Source organism: Paramisgurnus dabryanus, chromosome 14 (genome assembly GCF_030506205.2).
Source record: "Paramisgurnus dabryanus chromosome 14, PD_genome_1.1, whole genome shotgun sequence".
Taxonomy (NCBI): domain Eukaryota; kingdom Metazoa; phylum Chordata; class Actinopteri; order Cypriniformes; family Cobitidae; genus Paramisgurnus; species Paramisgurnus dabryanus.
The window spans coordinates 29,706,558-29,723,849 of record NC_133350.1 but is presented as its reverse complement, the minus strand read 5'-3'; the positions used below and the strand labels follow the sequence as shown (position 1 = coordinate 29,723,849).

Genomic DNA, 17,292 nt, shown 5'->3' with positions numbered 1-17,292 from the left:
CTTTTAAACTTGGGGTTTCAGATAGTAACCCAAGCACAAAACAAAAAACTACAAAAATCTGCTTTACGGCATACGTCATTTCCTGCACTTCCTCAAATTCGGATGTGAGAGCGCAACTATTTATTTTCCTGATGTTTTTGTCATGGCCGAAGCAGCAACTAAGAAAAAGAAACCCAATGTTTTGTTGGAGGAGACCAGAAAGAGAAAAGGGGAGCTTGATAGAATAAAAGGAAGGACGAGGGTCAATATTGGACCAGCGTTCGCTTGCTGGCGTGAGCTAAAGGAGGAGGAGGGTTTCCTGACCGATGCTGACTTGGCCGTCATGCTTTTGGACTAGTAAGTAATGTTATAATGCTTGCATATATAAGTCCTGTCTGGCGCCCAAACACTATTTTTACGTGAATTTTACTAAAGGCTACTTGGAGAGTTTAGAGAGAGACTATTATCAAGTGACATTGTGGCGCCGTGGTGGCATCATGGACCTAGGACATGGGCAGGCCGGGTTCGATTCCCCCTTAATGCAATTTTTTTATATATAAACTTTAACCAAGGACCACCGTTACAACTGGCTTGTAAACGTGAGCTATGCGTTCTTTTGGCGTTTGAAAAAAATAAAACCTATGAAATTTTATTATATGACACATGACATGCTGGAAGGCACACTTTGTGACTTTAAGAGAAGTCTTCTTTTCCTTTGCGACAGTGCTGTGGCGCTTGTGGCCTCTAGGGCCACTATACTTGAAAATACATGTCTAGCACCCCTAGTGGCCAAAAAGTTCTATGGCGTGCCTTTAAATAATAATGTTGGACGTACAAGGTGTAGAAGAGATGAGACGAAACCGTTGGGTTAAATTAACCCAAAAAATGTTTCTATTTGACCCAACCATGGGTTAAAACAACCCAGCATTTTAGATTGAAACAACCTAAAATAGATTTAATTATAACCTGAGGGGCTGGACTCTAAAACTGTGTTAAAAATAACCTGCAGCATTTTTACGGTGATAAACTAAATTGTTAACTACATTTCTACATAAAAAAAAAACGTTATACCTTAATAAGTTTGCCAGTGCACTTACATGCATATTTTTGGAACAAGAAATCAACTGATTGTGTTCTTTCAATTTTCAGAAAAACAAAAACAATGCATAAACTAGAGTTAGATACACTGAACAGAAATATAAACTCAACACTTTTGTTTTTGCCCCCATTTTTCATGAGCTGAACTCAAAGATCTACACATAAGATGTACACAACAGGTCTATTTCTCTCAATTATTTTTGTTTAGTGTAGATTAGCGTGAAATGACTGAAGTCGGAGTTGAGTAAATAAAAGAGCATCTCCAGAATATTTGCAGTGTATGTCTTAGTAAATAACATCATCAGGTTAAAGCTGGTGTCTCTTGAGAAGCCCTTTTGGGATGGATTGACTCATTAGGCATTAAGCTGAGTGAAAGGTACTGAGTAAATTTCCCAAGAGACTTTGCTAAGCGGTTCATTTAGAGATGAGTGGCTGACAGTTTTCCTATATTCCATAAAGGTTATTTTTCTTAATCTCATCCTGTTGAACAGGCTACAGTGGCAAGAAAAAGTATGTGAACCCCTAGGAATGAAATTTTTATTTTTTTGATTTGCCATGAAATGTGATTTGATCCTCATCTAGGTCACAACAATAGACAAACACAATGTGCATAAGCTGACAACACACAAATAATTCCAGTTTCTTGTGTTTTTTGGAAAACACCCATTAAACATTCACAGTGCTGGAGGAAAATGTAAGTGAACCCATATACTTATTACTTTAATGAAAGCTCATTTGTCATTTGTGTCAGAAGCTGGCAAACTGGGGTCCAACTAATAAAATGAGTTTAAAGGTGTGGTTTAGTGCAACTTTAATTTATTAAATGACACTCAAACATTTTAAGATTGCTGTCCTTAAGAAGCATCAGCTCTTATGAATCATGCCTCTCTAAATATATCCGATCAAGAGTTGTTGCACTCCATAAGGCTGAAAAGGGATACAAAACAATCTCAAAATGTTTAGGCATCCATCAGTCTACAGTTAGACAAATCTATAAATGGAGTTTATTAGCTAGTGAGCACATAGCCAAGATGACTCCTAAGGCACAATGCAGAATACTCATTGAAGTAAAGAAGAACCCACAAGTAAACTCAAGCTAAACGCTTGAAGACATCATTGTAACTGGCACACATCTCTGTTCATAAGTCTACCATACGTAAGTCTTTGAACAGATAGTGTCTATGGCAGAACATCACAGAGGAAGCCGCTACTCTCCCGAAAAACATTGCTGTGAGCCTGCAAAGTTTACAAAAGAGCAACTTGGCAAACCCCAGTGCTACTGGGAAAATATTTTATGGACTGATGAAACAAAAGTTTAATGAATAATATGGTAAAAAGTTGAAAAATAATATGGAGCAAAAAGGGCACAGCTTGCCAACATCAAAACATCATCCCAAAAGCGAATTATGGTGGAGGGAACATCATGATTTGGACATGCTTTGCTGCCTCGGGGCCTGGACCACTTGCCATCATCGAGGGGAAAATGAATTCTGAGTGTAGATTAATCATACCATGAACTCAACATTCTGAATTCACAATGAGCTTGCATATTGCTCACAACGTGAGAATCTCACGGTATGAGAACGGTGTGACGTCACTGTGATCCTCTAGTATCCACTTTTCCCTACTGAGATATAGGAGGTAGAATGCCCCCTTGTTTTGTATTGCCTCCTCGCTCAACATGGTGTGACATGTGATCATCTCATGACTGGGAAGTAAAAAGTGATCGTTTTTTGGCATTTTTGATTAAAGATTATGAGGGCAGATTCGTTTTTTTTTTTTATAATAAAGCTCACAGATAAGCCATTTGTAAAAAATACCACAATATTCCAAAACAAATGACAGTTTTTCATTTCAGTTTCATTGTGACTTTAAAGGTCACGTTTTTTCTGATCCCATTTTTTTTTTTTACTTTAGTAAGTGTGTAATGTTGCTGTTAGAGCATCAATAATACCTCCAAAATGATAAAGCTCAACGTTTATTGCCATATTTTCTTTAACAGAAAAGCCTACAGTGAATGGCCAGTTTGGACTACAGCCCTCCAGCTTTGGCATAAATGGCTCTGCTAAGCTAAACTGCTGAAAAATCACAACACACTAAACAAACTACACAATCAGAACTCGATACATATTTCTGAAGGAGGGACTTCATAAAACAAGAAAGATGTCAGCCTGTTTTTAGGACAGTGAAAACAGCGGTATACAGATAAGTAAATTGTGTGAAAAATAATGTGTTTTTTTACACGTGAAACATGAACACATGTTATATTGCGCACTGTAAACACAATCAAAGCTTCAAAAATACAGAAAGAATGCAACCTTTAATATACTAATTAAACATTTAATATTTTGACCCATACAATGAATTGCTACAAATATACCCGTGCAATGACTGGTGGTCCTGAACCTGGTTCACATATCAGATCTGTATAACAAAGCAAACCGAAGAACAAGGAGAAAAACAGCATTGTTACTATGTAATGTGTAGATTGCACATGCAGCACAACTCCTGAATCAAGATTGAAACTATATTTTGCATTATTATGAATCCTCATCTGAATATTGTATATAGGCCAGTGGTTTTCAAACTTTTTGGCTGTGTACAGTGCATCCTAACATTATCAAAAGTATTATGATATAAAACATTCTAGAACATTTTTATTAAACAAAACATATTAAATTATACAATGCAGTGGTGTTGGTTAGTAGACTTATTTTTCTGCAGTTTAATTACACAGAATTTATGATAAATTAATAAATTTTATAAAATGTCATAAAAATGGAGCCACCTGGCACCATCTCAGCCCCCCTAAAGTTTGAGAATATACTTTCTGGGAGCAGATCGGTAGAGTTTAATGAGGTGGGTGTGCGTGCGTGTTTGTGTGTGTGTGATGTAATCTGTGTTAGCAAATCTGAACTGTGGTCTTGTAATGACGTCTGACCGATCGGTGGCGCTGCAGTTTAAATGACGCGCTGCGCCGCTGAGACTCTTAAACCGGAAGGAAGCTGTTTACAATACACAAATCTCTTAAAGAAAATGGCGGAATTCGTGGAGCTACAAAAACTAAAGGTAAGAATCTGAGTAAAATGTCGTAGGTTTTTGTTTGTTTATTTCGTGTTTTCATCTGTAAGTAACAATAAACTGTCCTGTAATGTATAAAGTGTAATGACAATGATCTAATATGAATGTTTTCCACTTCTCACCTCGGAAACTTGTGAGGTGATCACCTCGACACGACAGCACAGCATGTTTGAATTTCAAAGATTTTTCCTTATAACAGTACAGCAAAGTTTTATTATGTACATAAGATAAACATAAATTGCTAGTAAAGACCGAAATATCTTGTTTTATGATCTGATGTATGGGTTGTATTCTGTTTTACTCTGTTAATTGAGTTTACGCAGTTGTGGATCTGCGTCTTTCTGTTAATGAATGTACTTTCAAATACTTTAACTTTGTGATGTAAAGTCTCATCTGTTCTCGTCGTCAGTTGGCTGAGCTGAAGCAGGAGTGTGTGGCACGAGGTCTGGATGCTAAAGGAAATAAAGCTGATCTGATAGCCCGACTGCAGGCTTACCTGGATGAGCATGGTATGTGCTGTCGATTTATATCTATGTAACGACAACCATTCACAGGGATTTATTTGCTTACAATGTAACTTAGCAGAGGTGTAAAAGTTATAAAGTTGCGGTTTATTACAAAACGGTGCAGTAATAATGTCATTAAAACTAAGATTTATGTGTAGCTAAAAAAGTGCAAAGTTGTTGGAAAATCAAATGCAACGAAAATATTTAAGCTGTGTTTGCAACCCATCACTCTTGTTGTCATTCTCTTTTGCTTTTTATTTTTCATTTATTTTTATTGCTTAATAGAGAGGTCTGGAGTGAGCCCTACAGTTCGCCATATTGGTATGCCCAAACATCTATTAAACTAATAGGACATTATCAGGTTAAACTTTATCAGTCTCCTTGTACATTACTACAACATAACATCCTAAATATGTCCTTTTATTTATTTATTTATTTATTTATATAAAGTTGTACATTTTCCTTTTGAAACAGTGAGTTACTATAAATTCATTTTCATTACAGTATCAGATCAGAGGAGAGATGAGATATGTATTATTAATGACAAAAGTGCTCATTCTGAAATCTTGCTTTAAGTACTGTTTGTGCATGCAATAATTTTTTTGTGGTGGTTTTGTAATCGTGTTTTTTATACAGTATTGTTTTTGTTCGTACAGTAAAATGTGTAAACAATGTTAGTTGTACTCATAGTTTACTCATTTATGAAATTTTTTTACTCTTATGACTAGGGATGGGTATCGTTAAGATTTTAACGGTATTACTACTCTTACTGATACTGCTTCCGGTCCGGTACTTTAACGGTATTCTTATCTGTACTTTGGCCAATGTTAACATTTGATCATGAACCTATGTTCACATGATTAAGTTAATTATGTGTCTGCATTTCATTATTACAAAAAATTTTTTGGATATCATTTCTAAATAATATACATATATTTGTTAATGCACCAGCCAGCGTGAAAGCTGCAGAAAAATAATTTAAATAGGATATTTATCTGTAGGCTATTTTGTAAACTAACTTGAAGTGCTGTGCATTTAGCCAAATAAATGTTTACATACTGAATTTTCTTTATTTGGGATTTTAAAACAAGTAGAAAATATGTTGAATGCATAACGTCATTTCTCCCAAAAGAAGTCAACAGAATTTCAACGTAAGGTAACCAATTAGGGATATTGTACATTTATTTTAAATGGCGTGAACAACGTTGATTCAACATGATGTTAGCATACAGTACATGCCTGACAGGCGCGGTGGGCGCGTGCAGCAGGTGACGCAAATTATGGGTCCTCCGAGGATTAGACCGTCTCATTTCAGTTCTCTTCGCAGACTTCTCAGGCTGCCACCTTGACAGACCGAGTGCTCACCTTTTAAGGTCGTATGCTTAGAAAGTCGCAGCCCTTGAATTGGGACATTTGTCATACGTCACTAAGAAAAGTGCGTACACTACACTAATACTCTCTCCTGAATACAGAGGAGTCTAAGATGGCGGCGCTACCGGAAAGCTAGTTATTTTCGTTTATTAAGTTTTAAATGTGGATATTTCTACACCACGGTGTGGATTACCCTCAGAAAGCCTTTGTTTATCATCGTGGAGCCGTTTGGATTTATTTTGTGAAGAATGGATGCACAATTTTAGGACTTGAAGGACGTGGACCCCGTAACATTACATTTAATCAACTGAAAGATCTAAAACATTTAATAAAATAACTGAAAATGTTTGTCTGAAAAATGATTGACACATGCATCTCGGACGGCTTCAGGGTGAGTAAATCATGGGTTTAATATTGTTTTTGGCCAAACTATCCCTTTAAAACTGATGCCATTAATCTGAGCGCGTCATTAAAGCCCAGGCGCTCAAATTTCCTGCATGCCAGGGAGCGGGAACATTAAACTCTATGGTTTTAAACCCCTGCACGCCTAACAACCTCTCTAGTGATCGTGTGTGAAAGAGTCTGAGTCATGCGCATTACAAGTTCAGGTCCGAGCAAGAGTCCAAGAAGTGTGCATTAAGTCCAGGTGCGTGCGAGAAGGATTTCATGACAAGCTCTCTCGCGCAAAGTAAAGCTCACAAATCTTCTCATGTGAGGTAAAGCATGCAATGTGCATGTTAATGTGAAACTATGATGATACTAAAGCACACTATCGGCCATATGTCGGACGATCATCGATACACGAAACTATCGTGTAATCAGCACAACCCTAATTCACAATCGTGTGTAATCTTGTGTGACATACGCTGTAAACCGGGTGAATTTAGATGGCCACTCAAACTCTGCAGTGGCTTCACTTTTTGCTGTTACACAGCTTTCTATGCGCAAGTCATTTATATAGATCAGTGCGCTGTAAGCAAGTCGTCCGCCATATTGGAACTGGCCAAGGCCATATACAAAAGTGTTTCTATTTGGGCTCCATTTGCCAAAATCTGGCAACCCTGCCATGACGGTCTGTAAACATCTGAGTGTGTCCACAACCGTAGTTTGTAGACCCAAACATTATAATTGTTAAACTGTCACGACACACAAACGTTAAAAGGGGCTATAGTTTAAAAACCTGTAATATTATGTTAGTACATATACAAAAACAACACATTCACACCTGTGAAATGTTAGCAAATTTGTTTTCGAGAATATAAATCTCTGCAAGGTTTACGACCCAGAGGCTGCACAATGTTGTGGTATCCTGTAAAATAGTGAGTGACGTCTGCAGATGGACCTTTTCAAAATGGTGGATGCATCTCAAATGATGTATCTATGTATACATATCTATGCAATAAATGATGAGAGACGTATGAAATGATCTTTCAAGTTGAACTTTCAAACTCTATAATGCATGTTTATGTAGTAGATATTAACTCATACTTAAAACTTGTGTATTTTCAGAAGAAGTTAATGAAGAGGAAGTTCTTGGGGTGTTTGGAGAGGTGAGTTATTTTGAATTTATACCACGGCTCTGTTGAATGCTTATTCTGATTGGTTAAGAAATGTTCCATGGGTGTTGATTATTGGTTATTTTTTTGTTAAACGCATACTTAAACTGTCAAATGTCTTAAAATAACCGCCAGAGCCATGCCTAATGTCTAAAATTGAATTTTTTGAAAATACCCCCTTGCATTATTTTTTTTATATAATTTAATAGCCCGTCGTCAATTATTCCTTGCATAATATGTACTGTTAAAGTAGTGTTGACAGTCATGTGTTTGAGAGAATGTGTTTGTTGTTCTTTGTGTATGACTGTCAGTTCTGTTAAATGACTTTCAACAGTGTGTTACTTTACCATGCTAACAGAGTTTGACAGTAAAAGGGATTGATGCTTAGTCAGACAACAGGAAATCATGATTTTCATTAGACACAATTTATGACTTTATGCACCAAATGTACCTGTAATTATATCATCAACCATGTGATATTTTAGGAGTCTAAAGAAGAAGATGAAGAAGAAGAAGAAGAAGAAGAAGTACCAGCAGCAGCAGCAGCAGTTGAGAAGCAAGAGTTAAATGAACCTGAGACGTGAGTCCCTTACATTTTAGTTTTACAGAGCTGAAATGTAAAGTGTTTTTGGCTTGTAATGAAGATAGTAATGAAGTCTATAATTGACTATATTGTTTATTATTTGTTTTTGATTTCAGGGTGACTGAGAAGAAAGTTGTTAAGATCACCGCTCCTGCTACAGTTGATGAGGTGATTTTCATTTCATGTCTGTTTCCGCATTAAGGATTTATTTAATAGTTTTCTAGAACTTTACATTATTTAGATAAAAAGCTGTTAAATAGATTTTTGAACTAAATAAAGAATATTTAAAATCTTTTTATTGGTTTGTAGTCCAACCCGGATTCATTAAATTAATGAAACTAAAAAGTCTAATATTAATATGAAAATACAAAACTTTTTACCTTTGTAAAAATTGGTTCTGGTTTTCCGACAAATGCAAAAATACAAAAATCCTCTCACTCTTTTCGGTTTTAGTTGCTACTGATTCAGGGTTTAGATCCAGTTCACTAGATCAGTGTTTCCCAGTTCTGGTCTTCGAGGCCCCCCTGCCAGAAAGTTTTAGATGTCTTCTTTTTTAAAACACCTGATTCAACTTAGCAGCCTCCTTTCGAAATGGTAAACATAGCCGTTTCTCAAAACCAAGTACGCCGAACTCGGACTTGTGTCCTTCGTAGTTCGAGCTTGCAAGTTCAGCCTTGAAAGAACGAACTCCTGACACGAAATGCATTCTGGGAAACTTCGCTGTCATAAGTCCACACAAGTCTCCTCTGATGCATCCTCGATAAAATGGGCGGATCAAGAACAGATCCGGGGATTTTATGTGAACTTGGGCTTGATGCGAACTTTGAATTGGAACACTACTTGGGCCGCGACTGATGACGTTTCAGAAGTCCTCAAGAACACAAGTACAGACAAGAACGCATATTGAGAAACTGTGCATGTCTCCCTAACAAGCTGATGAGTTAAATCAGGTGTGTTAAATAAGGAGACATCTAAAACTTTCTGGGAGGGGGACCTCGAGGACCAGGATTGGGAAACACTAGATCTCTCTTATGTCAGGAAAATGATTCTGACCAGTACTTCTTCTTTGGCACATAGTGAAAGATTAAGAGATGGATAGAAAACAACAGGCTTACTCTCAGGAGAAAATCCTCCAAAATGTTCATCTTGTCAGATGATCAAAACTTCTGCACGTAACTCATCCCGCACGGTTTGTTGTAGACCCATGAAAAGCGGATTTTTGAATAGTGGGCAAAAAACACCCGAAAATTCCCATTGATTTAACATTGCACCATACTTTGACAGGTCATAGCTCCGCTCAAGGATTTTGTAGAAACATGTGGGTTATATCATTGAAGAGGGTGGTAGGCTCTGTAAGAACATGCATCACATTGGGGTGTACATTGTACCCCTGGGGTGTAAGAGGTGCCCAAAATTACCCATAGACAAACAATAGTTTGAAAATTCCATAGACTTAACATTGTAAAGAACTTTGACTTGGAGGTGGGCTCCTTTTACTCAGGCATCCGATCAGTCTCTCAGGATCCTTAGAGGTATTAAGCCATGCCCCTAGGAAACACATGAGCACCATCAATTCCTAAATTCAAATAGTTAAATCTAAATGTCATGGCAAGCAGCCGATGCAGTATCATCATTGGCCACTGCCAACCCACTCCCTAGCAACCGAAGAAACAAAGCCCTATATCTCTGCATAAGAGCATCATAGAGACACGGGGTTGGAGGGTTTTACTTGTGGTTTGGTAAAATCACTGGTGGATGCAAATTCACTCACTAGCAAACAAACAGAGGTACCCTAGCAACCCATTAAAAACATTCTATATCTCTGCAGGGCTCGCAAAATTTTAAAATCCCTGGTAGCCCTTCGGGCAGACACTCTTTAATTTTTGGTAGCACGAAATGAATATAAGCAGCCCGGATAAAAAAATACACTGCTTAATGTAGAATATTGATCAATCCTGGATTTCCATGTAAGCCAACTATACCTGCCCATCCCCAGCTAACAATTTGGTTCCCAAAACGTTCCCCTATTTTCCAAGGTTTTTGGTTAGACAGGAATGTTTTCTTTAAGGAAATAAACATTCCCCTAATGTTATTTTTAGGTTATTTTAACGTTCCCCTAACGTTAGAATAATGTCATTGTTCTATTACTGAAATATTATATGAATGTATTATAACACAGGTTATTTTTTTTATAAAAAAATACCTCAACACATCACACATTGTATTTAGATAACATGGTATTTCATCAAATATATAAACAACCACTTTAACACAATATAGAAGACTTAAAGGTGCAGTGTGTAATTTTTAGAAGGATCTCTTGACAGAAATGCAAAATAATATACAAAACTATCTTATCAGAGGTGTATAAAGACCTTTTTATAATGAACCGTTATGTTTATATTACATTAGAATGAGACGTTTTTATCTACATACACAGAGGGTCCCCTTACGTGGAGGTCGCATTTTGTGCCGCCATGTTTCTACAGAAACCTTTAACAGACAAACTTTTTTTACTAAGTTGTCTCTGACGATGACATGTTTTACCGGTGACGGCTACTGTAGCTTCTCTATTTCAAAAGCGAGGGGTGAGCAGTGTATTGAGCCGTTAGTTGCAATTTGCAACCTCACCACTAGATGCTTCTAAAATTTACACACTGCACCTTTAAAGCAGATATTTATTCAAATGGAATAAACATTTAATTCCCTTTAGGTTAACAGATCTTACCATAGCCGTTTATTTTCGCTAGAATAATGTTAGACTCTGAGGTAAAACGAAATGACAAACACACATTCTATTCGCTTTAGGTAAAAATATCTTACCACTGCTGTTTAGTCACCTATCAAAAGCTTAACATCATATTCTCTTATAGCCTAGACGTGTCAAATCGACCGGAAATCACTCAAACATATTTTCCTTCTCACAAATTTAAGTTACTAATTGAAGAAAGAAAAAAGAAACGCTAAAACAATGTTAGTCTATGAGGTAAAAATGAAATGACGCTATTTTTTAAATTACTTGAGTTCCCGCTTTTTTGCTGAGCACAAAGCAAGCAGTTGCTCGTGAAGAGCGAAGCCGGGAGAAGCGCGTGCCGTGCAGAGGGTCTCGCGCATATCAGACGTGCACATTAAAAGGATGGGTTTATTTATGCTTTCACTTCATTTCCTGACAGTTTCACTTGTTACGTGAGGATAATGACTGACAAGAGGACGCCGAAATACATGCAATATAATGACCTAACTAAATCTGAGACAAAACAAAAACATAAAATTATTATTTCCTCCCCAAGATAACCCGACGGGCAGGGCAGAGATGCATTTTGGTAGCCCGACAGGAATTCACAATAGCCCCGGGACGTTGGGCTAGCGATTTTGCGAGCTCTGCTCTGCATCAGATCATCATAGAAAGAAAGAGAACTGCAGACAGGAGACAAAATTATGTGAAATGGAATTAAAATGCTTTATTGAATCATTATTAGTTGTGTTCTCTGATGGGCTGTTTGACTAGAAACAGATTCAGTTTTTTCATAGAAAGCACATTGTGGAAAACAACATTGCCCCAATAAGCAGCAAAATGAATGTGTAAAATGAGTAAATGTTAGTAAATGCATATATAGTTGAGGGAGTAATTTACAATAAATAAATGCTGTAATGAAAGATGAGTAAAATACAATGCAAATGTGTTATACTGTGGAGTCAGAATTTCTCCTGTCAGACACAGGTTTGCTCTCTTCAGGTTGTTTGAAGACTTGTCTGTGTGTTTATGTGACAGAGACTTCAGAAGAGAGCGGAGCGATTCAGTATTCAGCCAAATGCAGACAATAAGAAGGCCGCCCGTGCTGCAAGGTAAAATCATATCACAGAGAGTCATGACACATGTAGAACATCAAGTGTGTTGTTGGATTGTACAAAACTGATTTAAAATCTACTTCGAAAAATGGTCCTTCCTGTGTAAGGGTTAATGTATAGGCAGCTGGTTATTCTTCCAGAAATAAACCCTGACAGTGTGATGAGGACCTGACACAAAGAGTCTTGTATCACACTGAAGGGGTTTATTTCATGATGAAAACCTGCTGCCTGTACTCTCTTCTGTTTATTACACGGCTATTTTTATCATAATTTAGGTAAAAAACATTTAATATAGATTTGAAATATTTGCTCATTTTTAACGAATACAGATCTTCTACTTGGAAAACATGTTAACTTTCACACTAAACACACTATTTGGTTTAATCACTTGTAATTATTATTTGTTTTGAGCGGTTGTTAACTGAAAACAATTCGAATCAAGCATTCCAACCATCCGTGTAATAAATTATATTTAAACTGTACTTGCCTTTAACATGTTTACAGTAAAGTTGAGCAGAAAGCGCTAGACCTGTTCTCATTGCTTGTTCATTGTATTTATCAGGTTTGGTTTGCCAGTACCTGAATCTTCCAAAGGTGAGTTGGCATATAATCTGTATATCCATGTTTTTAATTGATCAACACTAAGTCCATATAACAAAATTAAGTCTGTTATGTGTGGGTCTTGTTATATTTTAACACCAACCAAATGGAGACGTGATGTAGTTAAAAACAGACAAAGTTAGCAACATCTTTTGGACGTTGATGGTATTGGATCAAATGAGTCATTCTGGACAAAAATCCTACACTGTTTTATATAATTATAAACGGCCATAGCTACGCCGTAAGCTGTTCCACAGGACTTGCGCATAACTATAATGAGCCCGTTATCCTCCTGCTTCACATCCTCTCGCTCATCATCATCCCACTCCTGTTCTCTTTTCTTTCCTCTTGACTGACAAATATCTATCTGACATTCATCTTAAAGTTCAACCCACTGATTATTTGTTTTTGTTTTTAGGAACTTCAGCCATCCCAAAAGTGAGCGTAAGTATATTTGTCAACTTTACTTCTATTTTCTTCTTCTGAGTGATATTGCTGTTAAACACGACTCTCTATCAGGTGGACGTTGAGGTCTTAAAGAAGAGAGCAGAACGTTTTGGCATGAATGTCTCATCTGTTTCTAAAAAGGTATGATTATTTTACATTGCTGTTCTACTACAGTCATTTTCTTTCACTTCGCATGCACTATAAAAACGTTTATTTTTATTTCTACAAAGGGCCCCATTGTTTTTCATATGATTACTATTAGGGGCCAAGCATCTGCATGTTTTTAAATTCTATTGCCGTATTCAAAATGAAAAAGAAAGTCAATTAATTAATGAATAAAATTTGGTGCACACAGAGAGCTTTCTGAGTTGTTTTGCTTCTTGATTAACTTCTACATAGTGTATTTAGTCTAGCTTCAACAAGATAACTCGAGGTGAATTATTATTATTATTATTATTATTATTGTCAGCAGTTTTGGTCAACATCTTTTAAAGTCGGGGTGCATGATTTTTGAAAAACAATTCGGAAAAGGGAGTCCCAGGTTTCCCACGGGTCCTTGAAATTAGGGATGCACCGAAATGAAAATTCTTGGCCGAAACCGAAAATGAGGAAACCAAGGCCGAAATGGCTACCACTGTGTACTAACTTTACTAGGGGTGTGTGACAGATCACAAAACTCACGGTTCTGATCACATTACAGTTTTTGAGGCACGGATCGGATTATTTTTCAGATCAGCAAAAAGGGGGTGGGGAAAATCTAATAACAAATAAGAAATTACAAACATTTATAAAAAAGAACAAAGCTGCACATTAATAAGGGCTAACATTAGCATTAGGTACAGAAATCGAATTAAACGAGTCTGTCTTTATTGTATAAATTAAATATATTATAATTTTTTAGAGCTATTTGTCTCTTTGTTAGACTTAAGTAGGTTAATTGAGGGTACTGTCTCTTTAAATAAGACTGGTTTATGACTGTAATCTATACATACACTTAAGACATAAACAAATGTTTTTATTAGAAAAAGAATACTGTGGAGAAAATTTTGTTTATATGTGCCCTGTCAATAACAGAAAGATTTTACGTTCGCTTGTTTGCGTCTCACTCGTGTGTGCACTATTGAGGGCACTTAAACGCGCACGCACACAACGAAGGCGAATCCCAAACAGCGCAGTATAAAAACGTTACGTTGTTTTTCATTGCTTTATTCGGCACATGTATGTTAATGGACTATACAGTATGAGACACATTTGCGCGACTCTCTCTAAAGTTTACACATCAAGAGTTCTGATCTTTGAAGGGCGTACTCACTGTGATGATCACGTCTGGACCGGACACAACCGCAGGTGCCTCTGTGCGTACTTTAGCGCCTTTGTGCGGTTAAATACATCCACGCCGCATACATGTTGCTTCAGACAAGCACGTGCAGGTCGCGGTTTCTGTTTGCGTCATCCCAACATTTCGGCCGTATTGTTTCGGTGATAAAAGTCTTTCGGCTGAATGCCGAAAATGCTCTTTTTGGCCATTTTCAGCCAAAAATATTCGGTGGCTGAATATTCGGTGCATCCCTACTTGAAATCCTTAAAATGAATGAAGTGAATCTGGGGAAAATATTCAAGGCCCTGGGAAGTTTAAAAAAAATACATGCATAGATACGGGTCCTTGAAAGTGCTTGAATCTTTTTTTTTTTTTTTTTTCTGGGAAAAAATCCATATTATTCCCTGTGTAGTGTAGGATAATATCATAAAAATTCTAGACTTTTTAAGTACACGTGCTAAACTGTTCGCTTTAAATGCTTATATCTTCTGTATGCGAATGTTGATTCATACAAAATGCTTTTTTGCATAGTTGTTGTGTTTGATACATGAAAACGTCTCTGGTTATGTATGTAACTGTTGTTCCCTGAGAAGGGAACGAGACACTGCGTTTCCCTTTCCATACTTCCTGCGTCCCTGTAACGCCGTCTTTGGCAATATTTTAGATAGCGATATACTTCCTGGCTCCCGCATCACCCTGTCTTTGTCGTTAAGCCTCACCATTGGTTGAATTTGATATACACATTCAGACGCAATTACGCCTGGAGGCGTCCCCAAAGTGTCACCACAGTGACGCAGCGTGAGTTCCCTCAAAAGGGAACTGTAACAATGTATCTGTAAAGGTAACACGATGTAACCTTGCTCTCACTTGAAATGTGTCCCCACATTTAGTCCTTGAATTTGAGAGTATTCGACCTGGAAAGTCCTTGAAAGGTCCTTGAATTTGAAGTTAACTAAGGTGTGGGAACCCTGAGTACCAAAACACACTTGTAGCCAATCAGCAGTAAGGGGCGTTTCTACTAACCAACATCATTGCCTGGGTTGTGTATGAGTGGGGTGGGTCTATCAAAAGAAGGTCCAGATTCTATTGGTGTAGGGGCGTGTTTGTTTAGGTGATTTCAAATGTCAACATTGGCTTTCAGAGATCATGCACCCCGCCTTTAAGATATTGAACAACTTAACATGGTAAGGTCACAAATAATCTGTAACAAGTAATCTGTGCCCTTATTTTGTTTGTGTTGACTAATTCATTGTGATTTCACAGTTTGAGGATGATGAAAAGCTGAAGAAGAGGAAGGAAAGGTTTGGCATTCTGACGTCCACTGCTGGATCGTATGATTCAGAGGTATGATGAGAAAACATGTAGCATGTCTTCTGTTTCACATATCTCTCTCTCCCAATAATTTGATCTCTGTCAATGTGCTAATTCACGTAATCTTTTCTAAGAACAAGTTTTTAAAGTCAAGCCTAGTAGCAGTAACCACACACACTACCCCAAACTAGATTTATGATTGAATTAAATGATCTCATATGACCGATTATAAATGAGCTTGTCCTGTGACTGAGGTACCTATAGCCAGAGATAATCCCATCTGTGTTAGGGATGTACATTTTCAGGGATGTTACTTGAAAAGGATTCAAATTTATCAATAAGTGATAATCACAAAGTATTTTGTAGAGTTGAACAAATGTTAGGCTAAAGAAATATCATCATATAATTAAATAAAATATAGTTGTGGACAAACCGTTCAACTTTGTTTCACTCATCCTTATCTTCATACTTTGCTTTCAGGCCAAGAAGCGAAAACGTGCCGATCGGTTTGGAAACGTATGAAAATGGATTTGATCCTTTTTGTACTTTTATTTTTTTTTATTAAAAATTGTTTTTTGAGCTTCTTGCAATATGCTGTAATTCTGAGGTTTTCAATGTTTCATTAAATATAACCTGTTTCTTTATTTCTTGTCGTCTTTCTGTCGTGTGTTTTTTACTCTGCTGGCGATGGGGGTCTACAGAGCTCATGTTATAGGTCAAATAAACTTGATGCACAAGATTACAAAACTACATATGAGGAGCTCAGATGCAAAGCCGCTAAACTCTGTCAAAAATTAGATTATGATATACAGGTTTTTTATATGCTCTCTGCACATATTATACATTCATCAATACCTCAGGCCATTCAGAGAGACCGGTTTGGTGGCATAATTCATTTAGTCTGGTTTAAAACATGTCAGACACTTTTAGAGGCTTTGGATTTTAGCTCTTCATATGTTGTTCAACATAAGTTTTTAAAGGGGTCCTGTTATGCCATGTCATTTATTTTTCAAGATGATTGTCAGCACTTGTAGTTCTGGTGATGAAGTTACAATAAGGTGACTATTACAAGTTTTGTTTTATTCTGTATTTGCACTAATAATCCGTTTCAAAGACTTTCCCAAATTGTGTGCGTGTGTAAACCTTACATTGTTAGAGATGCTTACAAAATAAAAACACACCTCTATGAAACGTCCTGTTCAGGTCATGCTGGTGTAACCGGTCATTCCCCAATCCTCTCTGACTGGATCAATTATCAGTTTGAGTCCCACCCGGAGTCAGATCCTCTGATAAACAATGAGGTTTACACACTGCACAACTTTCACACACTCCCTGTCATCTATTGAGCTTGTAAAGGTGCTTCTAGTTGATCTATGTGTCAAAATGATCGAGCAAAACTCATGAGAGATGTTTACATGGAGCATTGACTTCTTACTGTAATCCAGATACAAATGCTTGTTATTTTTTTTATTTTTACTTCTGTGCAGTGTTCTAGGATAGCAGTGTCCCATCAGTTACATTCTCATCCACAGATGTGTGTTTAGTGTCATTGACTTTGTTTTACACCAATCAAGCTGCACAGCATGGCATAAA

General features: G+C 37.0%; 1 protein-coding gene across 4 annotated transcripts; it reads left to right on the top strand.

Moving 5' to 3' along the window:
* Positions 1–4,007: 4,007 nt before the first annotated feature.
* sarnp (SAP domain containing ribonucleoprotein) lies at positions 4,008–16,343 on the top strand. 4 transcript variants are annotated; one of them, XM_065241947.2, is made up of 12 exons: positions 4,008–4,146; positions 4,568–4,667; positions 4,950–4,985; positions 7,548–7,585; positions 8,077–8,171; positions 8,291–8,342; positions 11,947–12,020; positions 12,586–12,617; positions 13,042–13,067; positions 13,143–13,211; positions 15,652–15,732; positions 16,180–16,343. In XM_065241947.2, exons 1-12 carry the CDS (start codon positions 4,042–4,044, stop codon positions 16,219–16,221), a joined length of 750 nt encoding a protein of 249 aa, XP_065098019.1. In that variant the 5' UTR covers positions 4,008–4,041; the 3' UTR covers positions 16,222–16,343. The 4 variants fall into 4 exon arrangements, with proteins under 4 accessions (XP_065098019.1, XP_065098018.1, XP_065098021.1 ...); XM_065241946.2 differs by having other exon boundaries at positions 7,545–7,585; XM_065241949.2 differs by lacking the exon at positions 4,950–4,985.
* The last annotated feature ends 949 nt before the right edge of the window (positions 16,344–17,292 follow it).